Source organism: Falco naumanni, chromosome 9 (genome assembly GCF_017639655.2).
Source record: "Falco naumanni isolate bFalNau1 chromosome 9, bFalNau1.pat, whole genome shotgun sequence".
In the NCBI taxonomy this organism is placed as follows: domain Eukaryota; kingdom Metazoa; phylum Chordata; class Aves; order Falconiformes; family Falconidae; genus Falco; species Falco naumanni.
Genome location: NC_054062.1, coordinates 25,627,479 through 25,643,299, shown reverse-complemented (window position 1 = coordinate 25,643,299; position 15,821 = coordinate 25,627,479). Strand labels below are relative to the sequence as shown.

General features: G+C 40.7%; 1 protein-coding gene across 1 annotated transcript in view; it reads right to left on the bottom strand.

Annotated features, from left to right (window-relative positions):
• Positions 1-9,401, bottom strand: part of LOC121094010 (adhesion G protein-coupled receptor A3-like) — a 277,788-nt gene extending 268,387 nt beyond the window's left edge. Inside the window, exon 1 of the mRNA XM_040607076.1 lies at positions 9,091-9,401. Coding sequence (XP_040463010.1) covers positions 9,091-9,311 — 221 coding nt within the window. The 5' untranslated portion in view covers positions 9,312-9,401. The remainder of the gene's footprint in view (positions 1-9,090) is intronic.
• Positions 9,402-15,821: the final 6,420 nt, after the last annotated feature.

Here is a 15,821-nt window from a genome sequence, read left to right as displayed (position 1 = left end):
TGTACGCATTTCAGTTTTGGATAGATGGTTGCAACATTATTTGAATGTTGTCACACAGGTGCAGAGAAAACTGGAAATCAAGCTTTTCCTCTTCCCTTCTAAAAGACAGGCAACGCTAGGGATGGAAAACAAACCTGATCATTGACTGTTCCCTCTGATCATCAGCAACACGTTTGGTGGGTCAATATAAAATTACCGCTTGACACAACCACATTCAGACTTCTCTACTCCACTGGCTGCAATTTTAATGATAAACTCTCTAAGGAGGCAGAGCTAGATATTCAAATGTTTTTCTTGTTTTTAAGTTGTGTAATAGGATAAACTCCATCTGCCCAGCCCCAATTCCAGGCACTGCTGAACTCTAGGACTTAATTCAGATCTAAGGACCCCATATCCTCACTCACTTCAGTTCCACTCAGTAAGTTCAGAAAAGAAGGCTAAAATGAGTCAAGGATCAAAGGTGATGAGGGAAGACATAATGGAGGGGCTTTGAAAAGGAGGAGGAGCTGGGAAGTCATGTAAGACTGAAGAAGTGATGGAAACTGTGAGCTGAAATCAGAGGCTGCAGCACAGAGCAGTGAAAGTGCAGAGGCTGGCAGAGAAGTGTAGCATGCCAGAGGACCAAAAGCCGAGCTGATGAGGAGGGAGATAGGTTTTTTCCTTTTTTAGAAATGCATTTGCAGTAAAGTGTGCTATGCATGTAAGCAGTGAATAAAAGTAAGATGGAAATGAGAAGAAAAAATTAGGGGAAGTATCAATGTAATAACAACAACAATAATAAAAGGGCAGAATTAAAAGGTTCTGGGAATAATGGCAGGTGGGTCCAAGCAGAGGATGGCACATGAAAGACAAGAGAACTAAGCACTTTTCTTAGCATACAGAGCTCCCCTGAGAGGACACATGTTAATATGTACAAACTCAGTTATTTTGGACTGCTGGTAAATTGGATTCCTCACAATCGGTAATAGCTTTCGGTTTTCTTCTCCTTCTCTCAAATGCTGGTATGTTTCCTGTTACTCCAGGTTGTTAGCACATTCCATCAGAGGAATCTTTCCCAACATTTCAGTTTACATCTCTGAAATTTCTATAAAACCTACTGTATTATTAAAGTTGCTCACAAACAGGTTATGCTCTTCTTCCACCCCTCTGCTCTCAAAGAAATTGATACCATGCACATTAATTTGTAACGTAAATACTGAAATAACAGTTGCCACAGAACTACTAATATATAGTAATGTTAAGTGTTCAATTCTTCCATTAAATCTATGCTTTTCTTCAAATTTTCCAGGCCCAATTTGCTTACTACTAGTTTTAACCTTATTTTCCATTCTGTGATGTAATTTGTTCTTTTCTCAAGTTACAGTGCACATAAAACCTTTACCCTCTCAATTTATACTTTTGTCTATAAAACATGTACTCTCTGGGACAGTCTATCCCATAACATAAAGAGAAGGGTTTTATGGGGAGACATCATCTTGATTGCCATTAGAAGGAATTCTTCAATAAACAAGGCGAATCATAAATGTCCATAATCTGGAATTTGGTGGCCTTGACTTATTAGGTTACTTGAAAACCATAATGATACCTTAAAAACATCGCAAATCCATTAAACTTCATCTTGTGTTATACAAAGGCTACAGTACATAGGCTGAAAATACATGCCAGTGCCTTTATACCTTCATGAGTTTTGATGAATAGCCATTTCAGAAGACAGCCACTCACCAAAGGAAAGCTTAAAACGTAAGCTTTAAAAAAAATTGTTTGCTTATGCATAGCTATCAGCAAATCTAAATTCTATACGATCTAGGAATAAACCTCGGGTTTTTACAAAGATGTATAGGTCTATGAGCATAATACCCATGATCCACTGCATGCTTACTTTATTGGCAGAACAGTTTATACATTTGCAATACTGCTGTTCAGATAAGATTAAATCCAACCAAGTACAGAAAAGAAACTGTCAACAAGTCTGTAAGACTATAATAGAAATTCCAAAAGCAGAGTTTTCCTATGACTAACCATACCTTCAGAGTACTCCCAAATCAGTCCCAGGCACAAAAACACAGTTGGAACTGATTTTGAGAGAAGGGTGAAGAATGGCACGTTGCCACAAAAATAAGAACCAAGCCTGAACTGTGCACTCCCTGTATTACGTAACCACCAAAGCAGATGGAAAAAAAATGTTAATATTATAAGTAATACAGAGTTTTCGGCCAAATTATATTTTTGGGAAGTCTAGAACTAGACAGCAAACTTGTGACTGATGAAAGTTAATCGTAGCTGTCCAGAGAAGCACATAGCCAATCTTTTTATGTTTTGTACACTTTTACTGCTGCAAAAAAATACTGGTTTGGATATTCTATCAGGAAGATGGAAAGGGAGGAAGCTTAGAAATCAATAGGCAATTATGCCTCAAAAAATCTAAGTCAAATAGCACAAATAGTGATTCTTGAAAACATGCACAAATACTAAGTAGTGAAAACCAAGCCGGCACAAAGCTCTGGCTTTCAGATGTGGACAGGAGAAGTGCATAAGCTTCATATATATATATATATATATAAATAAATGAATGCTTCCTGCTGGCTGCTGGAGCAGAACCTCTGCCTCGGTAAAGATACTCTGCCCTTTAATTCCTATTTATGCCAGCGCTGTCTTACAAAAACAAGAAAAAGAGAGTAGTGAGGAAAGTAGGGATGGATTATCTGGAAGATGGTTGGATCCAACAGCTGCAAAAATTGTGACAGCTGAGAGCCCGTATTGGGAGAAACTTCACTGAAGGAAGCAGTATTACTCTGGCTCTTTCTGCCCAGCAGGTTTCTGGGTCTGCCTTAATGGCAAAGGAATAAATGGACTTTCAGAGTCACAGGGGTTAATATGACCCCGTTGCTGTACAGCATCAGACAATTAAATAAATTTGTGATTTTAAACCCCTGAAGATGCAGAAAAAGGAGAATGTACATCACATCAAACCTTTAGAGTGTCATTTTAATAACATTCTTCATACCTTTTCCATCTGGCTATTCAGATCTGTTTAAAGAAAGTCCCTTCCCCTTCTTCACCTCTCTCCCCACCACTCCATCGCTCCCTGCTCTTCACCTCACATCTTATAATGCTGTCAGGACATTTAGAAGGGGACAAGGAAAGAAAAATGTATTTTGAGAAAACGTTTCAATACGACTTTTGGAAAAAAGAAAAAAAGCTACATTTTCAAATCTTTAAAGAACAGTCCATTTTAAGTGCTGACAGCACTTTGGTCCCAAGGGGCAGCAACTCATGCAGCTTCCTATAAAGACATATATAAATCACCTTCTCCCTGGCCACTACCTCGCTGCAACAGATGAAAATACCTACACTGCAGAAACAAATTTTTGTTGTACATGTCTTCTGATAGTTAACATTAAATAGGTTTTATGAATATGAGGCCAACCTACAAAAAAAAAAAAAAAAGCCAGTGACACATACTAATCTCTTCCTGCTTAAGGCAAACAAGGTCAGTAGCTAACCAAATGACAAATTATACCATATCATAAAACCCCAACTTCATTTAGGATTTCTGAATAGGTATCAGATATCCACTTATATGATAAAACTCCCTTCCCACACACATTACTGTCCTGTCTATCCTCACCATTTTTATTTCTTATTTTTAACCTCTGGAATGAAACTAATTGCAAGATCACAATACTGCAAATTTCCCAGTATGGAGCAAAAAAAGGACTTGGTTTCTACATGAAATTACCCAATTAACAGACTGTTCAACACTAAAATAATTTCATCTGTTTCCAAAAATTCTCATCCTATTCTTTTGCACAAACTGGTTTCCTCAAGGCAAGTTACTTAAAAGCACCAGGAGGATATATGGCACTGGTTTAACTTATGGCATTTACAGAACAATAATAATAATAAAGAGAGAAAGACATTTCAGCATGATTTGTGTAACTTTAAAAAGTGAAACTGGTAACTGTTCGAGCAGCCTTTATGGTATTTTGCACATTATTTGCAAGTAGAGTTCTATTTTCTTTAACAGAATTTTTTCACCCTCCTCTCATGTTAAAATTTCTAGTGCATCAGTTTCATCCAAAGTCAGTATTTGGAAGCGGTCATAGTATTTCCTGCTATTGACAAGCAGACGAGAGAATACAGGTGCAGATATTCCCTCATCAGAAATAACTTAAAGAAAAATAAAGTATTTTCAGTTATGGTATTTTATGGCCACTCCAGGTGATTCTATAACATGAAATATCAAGGAAGATTAGACTAGTACCTAAAGACTTTTCAACTCTAGTGTTTTCCTCTTTTTATTTTGCTTTCCCCAACCATCTGTCCCAGACCTTCCAAGTCACGTGTGTATTTCATGTCAGTTGCTTCACCTTAGAAGTTTCCTCCAGTAAACAAATTGGCTTATTTATTTATTTATTTAAAGAGTTTTGGAAAAAGTCACCTATAAATATGTATACACGCATCAATAATGGAGCAGGAAACCTGGTTTTTTATCCTTTGTTCTGCCACTTTGAGTGAACATAGGAAGCTAACCAAGGTGAAAATGTGAGTGAAAACCTTTATAACAAAAATTAACCTACCTTCTTTAATAACACTATTATTTACAAATTACCAATGCTATGTGAGATCGCATATCAATAAAGAAAAATATGTGAGTTATAAGATGGGGAAATAAAACTACTGAAAAATATTTTTTGTTCACCCTTTCCTCAATTCTTGCTTTGTTTGCTTTGGCTACCTTAAGCTCTATGGGACATTTTTGAAATCTATTTTTACAGCAAGATGCTTCTATTAAATAAACCATATCAATATATCCTAAACTGGATATAGGAGCATAAAAGACAAGACTGGACATGAAACAAATACAGTAATATAACAACTGAATAAATTCCAGTAGATATGACATAAATGAATGTGACATAAAAGTAATTTGGGGACAGAGAAAAGTGGAGCAGTGCTGCTTCCAGAAGACTACTTAATGTTTGCAAAGTGCTTTGAAGATGAAAACCCCTACATATGTATTATAACTATGGATTACCAGTGGAGTCATGTAGCCTCACTCGGAAATTGAGAGTCTGAGGAATTTGAGACAACCTCCAATTCAAAGTCAGAAGAAATGCATAGATATAAAAAATATGAAGAGTCTTACATGATATGGAATTTCTGTGAGCCATACACCACCTTAAGTTTTCATTTCTATCATGACAGTTAAACCAGCAGACTTCCATAGGTGCATCTGTAGGTAGAATTTGTAAAAACAACAGCCTTCCTTATAAAAGTTAGACTTCCTTTTCAATTGAAAGAGGGGAAGGAAAAATAAGAAATCAGAAATTGATGGCATTTGTAACTTCAGTGTGTATTCTTCCCAGTGATACCAAGACATGCATTGAACTGAGAACTTCTAAAAATAAAAGGATAAACTTTTTAACACTTGGTAGGGGAAAAAAAAAAAAGTACAGAAAGTAAGAAGCCTGCCAATATTCTCTCCATCTTACATGGAGTAACTCAGAAGAGAATCTAACCTGCTAATTTGTGAAATTTCAAATCATAGGACTTCCACACTGCAAAAAGCATCAAACCCATTTTTACTGTTGTATTCCATCTTCTAGCCTGCGTTTCAGCAAGTCAGTCAAAAGTGTAACAACTAAAATTTCTGTTACCATAGAAAAGAAAGAAAATTGGAAATAATCTTTTTCTCTAGAGTTAAACTTTAACAATCCAATCAAAACCGGAAAAAAGTAATTATAAAATATTGCTTCAATATAAGAATTCCCAAGTATTCAGCTATAAAGTCTAAACTGAGAAAACTATATTATCCTAAAGGGCTATGACTTCTCCCTGTTGGGTCTACACTTCCACACCTACCAAGAGCAAAGTGGGGACAGCGGATTCCATAAATTCATGATTCGATAGCTGTATTCTTTGGGGGAGGGGAATAAGTCCTTTACTCCACCCCTGCCCCAATAGAGGAGCACAGAAACACATGTTGAAAATCAGTATAATAAGATACATGCAAATACTTTGTGAAGCTTCAGCTAAGTTTTTTCTTTTGATCTACATCAATCACCTGAATCTCATTTCCAAAGCAGTAAAACAGAGTGCAGAACAAGGGGGGGAGGGGGGTGTTTGGGTTTTTTTTAATACAAAATAAAGAGGAGGTGATAGTTGCTTTATCAGCTTAATTTTTATTTTATTTTGTGTGATTGTTTATTATTAGGAGCATGCAGACAGTACTAAATAGCTCTAGTGTTCGTAAGATTTCAAAGAAACTTCAAACTTCCCCACCTTATAAGCTGGAAATAATTGGTCTGAACCTCTCAAGAATAAGCATTTCTTCAGTGACTTCACACTAGTTTGTAGTCAATGTCTGTGACTGTGTCAGAAGTATTTTCAGTAGCGATACTTTTACTACATATATGGCATAAAGAACCTAAATTATCAAACTCAGCCAAGGTCCATGGTCATTTAGGTGAAAAAAAACATGAAACTGACAGATCATAACTTCATAAATTTGCTGATAAGCAACATTACCTAGCATGCAAAAGAAATGTTACACATCCACAACTTCATCTCTTAATGCCTTAAAGAGATACAGCAGAGGTAATTCCCTGTCATCTTTGCAGAACAGTTAAAAGACTTTGGCTTTGGTCTGCCCTTCCAAAAGAAAACAGCACTAGGGAAGCAGCATCTCTGTATTTTTATATATATATGTGTGTGTGTGTGTATATATATATATACACACACACACACACAAAGATTACTTAATCTTCCCCAAAAAACCCAAACTGTTTGTTACATTGTTTCATTTTCATTACAGCATTACTGCATCTGAATATACATTCCTTTATTCACCTCTGTTATTTCTTCATTGTTAAAGCAATCCAAAAGGTTATATTCCATATGTTAAAGCTCTCTTTCTCTCTGTGGGCCCATAAAACTGAATGGAAGCAGGCAGTGTCTACTAAAATATTCTCTTTTGCCCAAGTCTTCCATGCAGCTACAAAAACAAATGTAAGAGCACTAACGTTTGAGCTTTTTATCATTATTTTCTGCAGCTGGCCAAATCTCACAAGTGTAATTGAATTCATCAGAAACAGTTTCTCCCAGAAAATCTTTGACACATTCAATCAATTTGTCATCTCTGCATTCCAGCTACTGAAAAATTATGTCCCTCACACAGATTTAGATGTTTTTGCCTTTTTACCTTCAAGATTTAGCCTTAAATTTACTTACTGAGAAGAAAAGAACCTAAGAAAACAGACCGTAAGAGGAAAGAGCTAAATTTAGGTGATGCATAGTACTGTTCTCATGAAATACAACAAAAAAAATAATGGTTTGTATGTTTCAAGTCAACTAAGGACAGCTAATCAGCTCTCAGGTCAATGGCTATTTGTAATTAAGTTAAAAAAAAAAAAGCAAAAATAAACCACTGTATCTTTCCAATGAGTATGAGCAAGTGTTACCTGAAAAGCGCACGTTTAGGGTGATAGTATCAAGTTTGCTACTGTGCCTTAAATCATATGTATGTGAGCAAATCCACCTACCACTTCAAATGCACCACCTCTCTCGCTCATCTTTTCTCACTTCTGTTTCCAATTCAAGTTTTTATTTCTTTGCAGTGAATACATACTTCAGCTGATCCTACTGTCAGCTGGATTGATCTACTGATACTTACCTGGTTAAAAGTTTCTTTAAAAAAAAAAAAATCTAAGTAAGACTGTAAGTCAACGCTTAAGAAGAAAAACCTTTGCAGACATGCTGAGTGTGAGTTTCTACAGACCTTTAACTGACAGCAAAAAATAGTTTCTGCCTGCCCAAGATACCAACTTTTTACAGTTTTTGGTGAGTACAAACTACAACTATGTAGCCAGTTATATAAGCTACAAAAGTAGCAGTGAATTTATCACCTAGGTCAAAACTTACCTTGGTGTAATAGTTTTATTCTAAACCAGCCTATTAAAATTTAGCAGGAAGTGTAGTTATTATATCTTGTATATTAACAAGCAGAAGTTTCCCCAATGAATAATCAGCATACAGCTAATCAGCATCAAGTCACTCAACAGTTGGAGCTAAAACTGAACTGAAGCGTACGTAGCACATCTGTACATTTAAAAACACAAGCTCCCCAGATGTTATAAATTACCATCTTTACCAGTTATCTCCTAAAAGTGTTGGCTTAAAGAAAATGCAGTGAACAGTGAAGATGTTCACAGCAGGAATTGTCAACAGAACCACATTCAACAGTAAAAGATCTGTCCATATGTGCGTGATCTAAAGGGTAAATGTCACAAAGCTCTTAATACTTGGGTCTATCACAGGGACATCACTTTCGCCTCTGCTTGACGATAATCTGGTTACAAAACATTCTCCTACTTTTCTTACAGTGCGTACCATTTATTCAGATTTAGCCACGTGCAACAGGCAACAACTTATCATAACCTATTTCCAAGTCTCTTGAAGTAAAAAAAAAAAGCAACAAACCAACAAACCACAATTCATTTTCAATTACCAGACAACTCAGAACAATATTGGAGATACGGTCGTTTCAAATGGTTGTACGCAAAGTCTTGTTAAGAAAAGGAGACACCAAATTCCAAACTTTATTTGGAGGAGAGGAGAGAGAAAGGGAAAGCCAGTTAATGACGCACAGCTCCAGAAGGCAGTTACCAGCCCCGATGCCATTCATTCACTGCCCGGGCACGGGCGGTCTGCGCCCGGCGCGCCCCACAGCGCACCCCCCACCCCCCCCAGCGCTGTGGCACTGACACCTTCCAACCCACCGCACAGCAACGCGCAATTCACGCCGGGGTAAGCCCAGCTCGCCCAGCGTCCCCCGCCTGCGAGTTTCCCAACTGAGAGAAAAAAAGAAAAAAAAAAAAAAAAAAAAAAAAAGCCAAACTCCCACATACTTTTTCAAAACGGGCCAGGGTCTCGGCGTGCGCGGAGCGGCTCTGCCTGCCCGCCGAGGGGACAGCCGCGCCCCGGACCCCCCCGCACCCCGTGGTCCCCCCGCCCCGCGGCAGCGCCTCCCGCGGGAGCTCGGCGGAGCGGCCGCCGCCAGGTGCGCGCTGCCCCGCGGCCCGTACTCACAGGGACACGGTGCGGTTGGGCAGCACGGCGGGCTGCAAAGTTTCCACCAAGTCGCCGCCGCTGCAGACCACTTTGATACGGAGGGCCGGGCGGCCGGGCCCCTTGGCGCGCTCGGCGGCGCAGAGGCAGCGGTCCACGATGAGGTCGGGGCAGTTCCTGCTGCCCCCGCACAGCCCCAGCACGGCGGCCACCAGGCAGAGGCGGCGGCACAGCCCGCGCATGCTGAGCCCGCGAGCGAGCCGCCAGCTGCCGCGCCCGCCGCCCCGCGCCGCGCATGGCACGCGCCGCTCCGCGCCGCTCCGCGGTGCGCCGCGCTCCCCTCCACGCCTCCCGCGCCCACCCCGCCCCGCCTCGCCGCGCCTCTCGCTGCGGCCGGCTCCGCTCGCAGGGACACCCCCCACCCCCCTCCCCTTCCTCCTCCTCCTCCTCCTCCGGGGAGCCGCCGCTCCTTTCCTGCCGCAGCCCGGGCAGCGGCGGCGCGCGGCGGGCCCCCTCCTCCCGCCCACGGGGGCCGGGACCGCAACCCCGGCGGCTTCCCGGCGCGGCCGCTACCTGCGCTGCGCCGCGGGGCTTGCGGGAACCGGGGCGGGGGGGGGCACCAGGGGGATGCTCCAAGGACGAGCTGCGCGGCTCGGCGAGTGCGAGCAGCCCGGGCACGCGCTGAGAAAATCAGGAGCCGGGAAAATTACGCGGGCGCGGAGCCTAGTTTTGCAAAGAGCCGTCTGTGCGGCAGCTCTGGGGCACCGCGCGTGCGAAGTGCTGTTCGCACCTAGGGTGGCGGGAAGGGAGACTCAGGCCATGGGCAAAGGTCAGCGCGGACCCGGAGAAGGGGCAGCGCCCGGCTGGCTGCACGGACCCCCAGGGGCTGCCCGGCGCTGCCCCCTCGGGTACCGCTGCGAGCGCGACCTGGATCAAAGGGTTGGTTGATCGATGGTCAAAGACCGCTCCGTCATCCGAGTCAACGGGCAGTTTACTGTCTTCTCTACTTGGCGTGTGTGTATTTGTGGTACTCGGTGGCTTTGGAGCGTTCTCAGTAGTATTTTCTGATATGACTAGTAGCTCTTAGGGCAGATTTTCAGCATCAGCTGCAAGATACCCTGATTTTTGGCTGAAAGTGAACAACAACAAAAAAAAAGATCCAATTTATAACAGGCGCTTCCATTTTTAATGGGCTTTTACAAAAAGAGCATGTTCCTTGCCTTCTCTTACTCAACCGAGACTCACAGCACACGTTTTCATTGCAGGATCCAGGCCAAAGTCAGTAACAGCCTGCCATGGCTGTAAAGCTATTTTAAGAAATTACTAGGTGTTTTTTAAACAATATTGTATTATAGTCCCTTAGGGAAGATTTGTCTTGCACATTTATAATACCTGTTATCACTGTGTTCTAACACCTCATTGGAGCCTTTGGCCACCAGGCTTATTAATAAGTGATAGAAGGGTTAGTGCCCTTGCGAAATTCCAGGCTAATAGGAGCTTTCTCAGGAACAATCTTTTTGTGTACCTTTGTTGATGTAAAGAATCATAAATATTACAACGTCCATTTTATTTTTAAAAGCAAAGTTGCGGAAGGTTTACTCTCAAACAGCAAAATGGACCATTACATAAGACCAGCCAACATGGCAATGGTTGCATGTTCTTTATCATAAAGAAATCCTACGTAGCATTTAAATTTGCAAATGCTCTTTTAGCTTTGAAAAATTCTGCCTCGTCCATACTGGTTTTACAAGCACAAGTGGAGAATAAACATTTATTGAGACATAGCATAGATTTCATTCAGTGTTAACCTCGCTGAGGAGGAATGGAATTTTTCAGCCAACCCAGCCCTAAACACATGCTAGCAGAATTTTAACATTTTTTCTAACTCACTGATCCTGAAAGTTTTTTTAGAATATTGTTTTATTAAGGAACAAGAAGGTTTAGTCACATTGAAGCCATCTATCAAATCCTACAGTAAAGGTAGAAAAGGAGTTATTCATAGCATAGAGGTGGAAAATAAAGGAGTTTCTTCTCCACTTCCCAATGTATCTGACCCTTTGTTTTTCTTGCTTTATTACAGATAAACAAAAACTATAGTCATTTTCCCCCTCCTTCACTGTCATCTTCAAATATGAAGACAGTCAAATTTTTATGATAATTTAAAAGCACAAATGATGGTTCCTTCCCTGAGATCTCACAGTCTAAACAGGGCCAATTGAAAAAAGGACCTGAGCACCTACAGAGCTCAGTGCCTCTTCAGTTGTCACCAGCCACCACAGCAGAATATTCAGTGTCAGCGGTAGGTAACTATTTTCCCAGAGACTGGAAGATGCAACTTCAACCCGCTCATGATATACAAGTAACTGAATATCCCATGTCTTGGGAAGACCATGTAATCCCAGATTTCCTTGTAAAATCGAAAGAAAAAAAGCTGTGGCACTGCAAATTGAAAAGCAGCCAACACTGCACCATATTTGGGTTCCAAAACTGCCAGTTTTAAACAAACTGTGTGTCTACAGCTCCGCTGCCTTTGGACACTTAGACAGCAGATAGCTCATGATAGGACATGAGCTCCTTAGCTGGGTTTTGGTGTGTGCAAAAAGAATTATGAGTTTATGGTATATATTAAAGATACTTAGAGAATTTAGGTGCCCATGCTGTTAAATAGAACTGAGTAAGGATTTTTTAATTTATAGTTGTTCTTGGACCCTTTCATCTCTCTTAAATCTTTTTAAATCTAACCCAAGGTTATTGCACACGTATATCAGAAGGAACACGCTTTAAGATTTCTCTGTTTACAGTTTTCTCTCTTGGTTTGGTCAGTCACCAGAATGTGATGTTTGCTGGTCTCCTTTTACCCACAGAGCCAACCAGGAGAAGGTAAGAAACACTTACAAATCCTTCTCAGATGAACTTCCCTAGCAGACAGAAGCAAGACCAGAGATTCACTTGAAACATTAAATATTTTTTAATTTTAATAACTTATTTACAGTTAAATTCTTGATTTTGTTATTTGATTAAATCATAGAAGTGAAGGATAAATTTTCTTAGATGAGGGAACTAAGAAAATTACTATATGTGACTGCTTTCTTTGTATTTTTATTTCTGTGCATCAGAAATCTTAAGGTTTTTTTAGTAAGTCTGTCCAGCCATGTATACACCATCAGCTTATAACTGTACTTGAAAGGGAAATTTTATCCTGTGGCTGAGTGTGTAAGTGTTAAAAAGGAAAGTAAATAAATTTAGGAAGAAAATCTTAAAATGGTATTAGCTTGAATGAATGTAAGCAACAACTTCGCACTTGGGCAAGAGTGTTGATCTGCTGGTGGGCAGGAAGGCTCTGCAAAGCAGTCTGGACAGGCTGGACCGATGGGCCAAGGCCAGTTGCATGAGGTTCAACAAAGAGAAGTGCCAGGTCCTGTACATGGGTCACAACAACCCCACACAGCACTACAGGCTCGGGGAAGGGTGGCTGGGAAGCTGCTGGGCAGAAAAAGACGTGGGGGCACTGGCTGACAAGCAAACTGAACATGAGCCAGCACCATGACCAGGTGGCCAAGAAGGCCAACAGCATCCTGGCCTGTATCAGAAACAGCGTGGCCAGCAGCACTAGGGCAGTGATGGTCCCCCTGTACTTGGTGCTGGCGAGGCCGTACCTCGAATCCTGTGTTCAGTCTCACCCTTCCAGAGGGATGCAGAGGTGCTGGAGTGTGTCCAGAGATGGACAATGGAGCTGGTGAAGGGTCTGGAGCATGACTCTTATAAGGAGCAGGTGGAGGGATCTGGGCTTGTTTAATGTGGAGAAAAGGCAGCTCAGGGGGGACCTTGTCGCTCTCTACAGCTGCCTGACAGGGGCTGTAGGCAGGGGGGGGTCGGTCTCTTCTCCCAGAAAACAAATGACGGGACAAGAGGAAATGGCCTCAAGCTGCACCAGGGGAGGTTTAGATTGGATAGTAACAAAAAATTCTTCATGGAAAGGGTGGTGAAGCATTGGAACAGGCTGCCCAGGGAGGTGGTGGAATCACCATCCCTGGAGGTGTTTAAAGAACATGTAGATGCGGTGCTTGGGAACGTGGTATAGTGATGGACTTGGCAGTCCTGGATTAATGGTTGGATTTGACAATCTTAAAGATCTTTTCCAACCTAAATGATTCTACGATTCTAAAAAGGAATCATAGGATAGAGACACAGAGATTCCTTAAATGACAGATTTACATTGCATTTGAATGATGTTCCCAAGCAGAAAACAGCAGCAGCACCTGCTTAGCATCACAGGACATTGCGCAGCAATTAAGTAACAAAAATGTGTTATACAATAATAGGAAATATGGGGAGGCAGAATGTAAGTAAGTCGATTTGAATTTTTTCAGGATTTCAAAATTGTATGTTAGTATTGGAACAGAGCCATGGAAACTTTAATAACCACAAACAGGTTTTGGTCGGGGCTTTTGTTTTATTTCTTATGCAGAAGTTGGCACTCTGTCAGCCCTCTTAGTTCTTTGAACATTGACCCTTTATTGACAGCAGTGAAACAATGAATCATTCACCCCATTTTCTCCAGTGCCTCGATATCCCAACGCTGTTATCTCATCATGACTGTATCTCATGCTACTTGTCACATCAGCATAGCACCATGTCTGTAAGCCTTTGCAATGAAATAATTCAAAAACAAGCCTAGAAGGGATTCAGCCTGGAAAAAGGGTAGGTAAAGTAACTGGGAGAAAAACAATCCAGAACAGGTGTCCACTGGGACACTTGGAGTTCTGTGAAAAGACATTATTTGAAAGGTGATAGAGGAAAAAAAAACAAACCTAAAATGGATAAAAACACACTACAACATTAATGTAGAAAGGACCAAATAATGTTTAGTACTGCTTGATATATGAGCTCATATATGGCACTGACGATATCAGAACAAAGATAACAAAACAATAAAAGCAAAGTTGTTCAGAATTTTTACCAATCACTAGAACTGATTGGGTAAAACTTGAGTGCAGAAACAGACTCCCAGCAAAACGGTCCTGAACCTATTTAACAGACTGAGTAATCTTTTAAGGAAATGCGGAAACTGAGTCATTCAGAACTGCAGTAATCAGAGGAGGGAATCATGTACCGGGGGGACAATGTGTTAGAAATAACTGACAAAACAGGATTTCCATTTTGCTATTCTCTATCAGCACAATCAGAAACACCTCTATATTGTTTTTATGTTAGGAATTTATAATGTAAGAAACCCTCAAATACTATTGCATTGTTTTCCCTCCGTTTACGTTATTCCATTGTTTTCCCTCCGTTTACATTATTGCATCATATTTGTGGTTATAAATATAGTATTGTATCTGAAATAAAAATGGGTTTGAAGACTTCTGTCCTTGCAGGGTGACAGGTTTCCAAAAAGTTGCACTGAACTTTTTCAATGAAATAAGATCCTTGAAGTTAGAGACATCTGATTTTTAAAAAAGTGGCTTTACTTTTCCTGTAGCAGAGACCAGCACAAATTTCTGTTTGAAACTGAGAATGTAGCTCTGAAGTTATACACAAATAATAGTAAGCTATTAGTGGGGAGTGGAATAATTATCACAACACTAGCAACAGTGAAATAAGTAATATTTGGAGGAAAAAACTAGAGTATAGCTGTTTCTCAATGCTGAGCCAAGTTTTTTTTATTTTCCAATTAATACTTCAAAGTTATTTCCAAATAATATAAACTTCCCTCCCCACAAAAAAAAAAAAAAAAAAAAAAAAAAAAAAAAAAACACAAACAAAAAACCAAAACATACCCACATGGGAGTATATGTCAGTGCAAATTTCTGATGACCACCAAACGCAACTCCAACTGTTACAAAGTCCCTCAGCTTCCTCTTAGAAGAGATTGAAATTGTTTGGACATGCAATTAATGGCGCATGTTTTTTAACATTCTAGCCTTCATCTCTTCATGCTGTTTTATTTACTTGCACAGTAGCAGAAGAATAACACTTTTGCATGGTCAGCCCAAGGAGAAGCAGCTTTTTTTTTTTTTTTAACTTTGTACCTTCTGAGGTCTCACAAGGGGTAAAGTTCTTGCTGCAAAGCTGCACTGAAAAGCAAACGCTGTCCTGCAGAAGGCCGAGGGGGCAGCACAGCAGGGACGTCAGCTGCCTGCTATCCCACAGACCCAGGCATCTATCCCTGCAGGAATGTGGGGCTTTCCGGGAGAGCCACCCTCTTCCTCTCACACATGGTTTTGAGGTGCAATGGGAGGACATTTTTGGATGCTGATGTACACGTGCCAGTGCTTCTCAACGTCGCTCATTCCTAAGATACATGAGAATTCTGACTGACTTAGCAGCACGCCTTGTATCAGAGAGAGAAAAACCACAGAAAACCCTAGCAGCCTTGAAACAGTATTTTTTGGGGTAGAAAGCTATTTCAAACTTTATTTTCTTGTCATACAAAAATGCTTTCTGGCTCTGTCATCTCCCTGCATGAAGAAGGTCAAAATAACTTTTTTCACACCTTCCTGAATTATGAAGGTCTCTCAACACCCTCCTTTGTACTTCTAAAGATGGCAGCTTAGCTACTCTGCTCATTGCAGAAGAGACATATAATGAATGGTAAGTGTGTATTCTGAGGTCAGGAAGATGATGAGGGTCATAGACATAAATAGCAAAAGCAATACCTATTTGTGTAACTTCACACTTTATAGTAGTTGTTAATGGAGTATGGGTTTGAAGCACAGTCAGAGAATGCCAGAATGATTTATGTCAGAAGG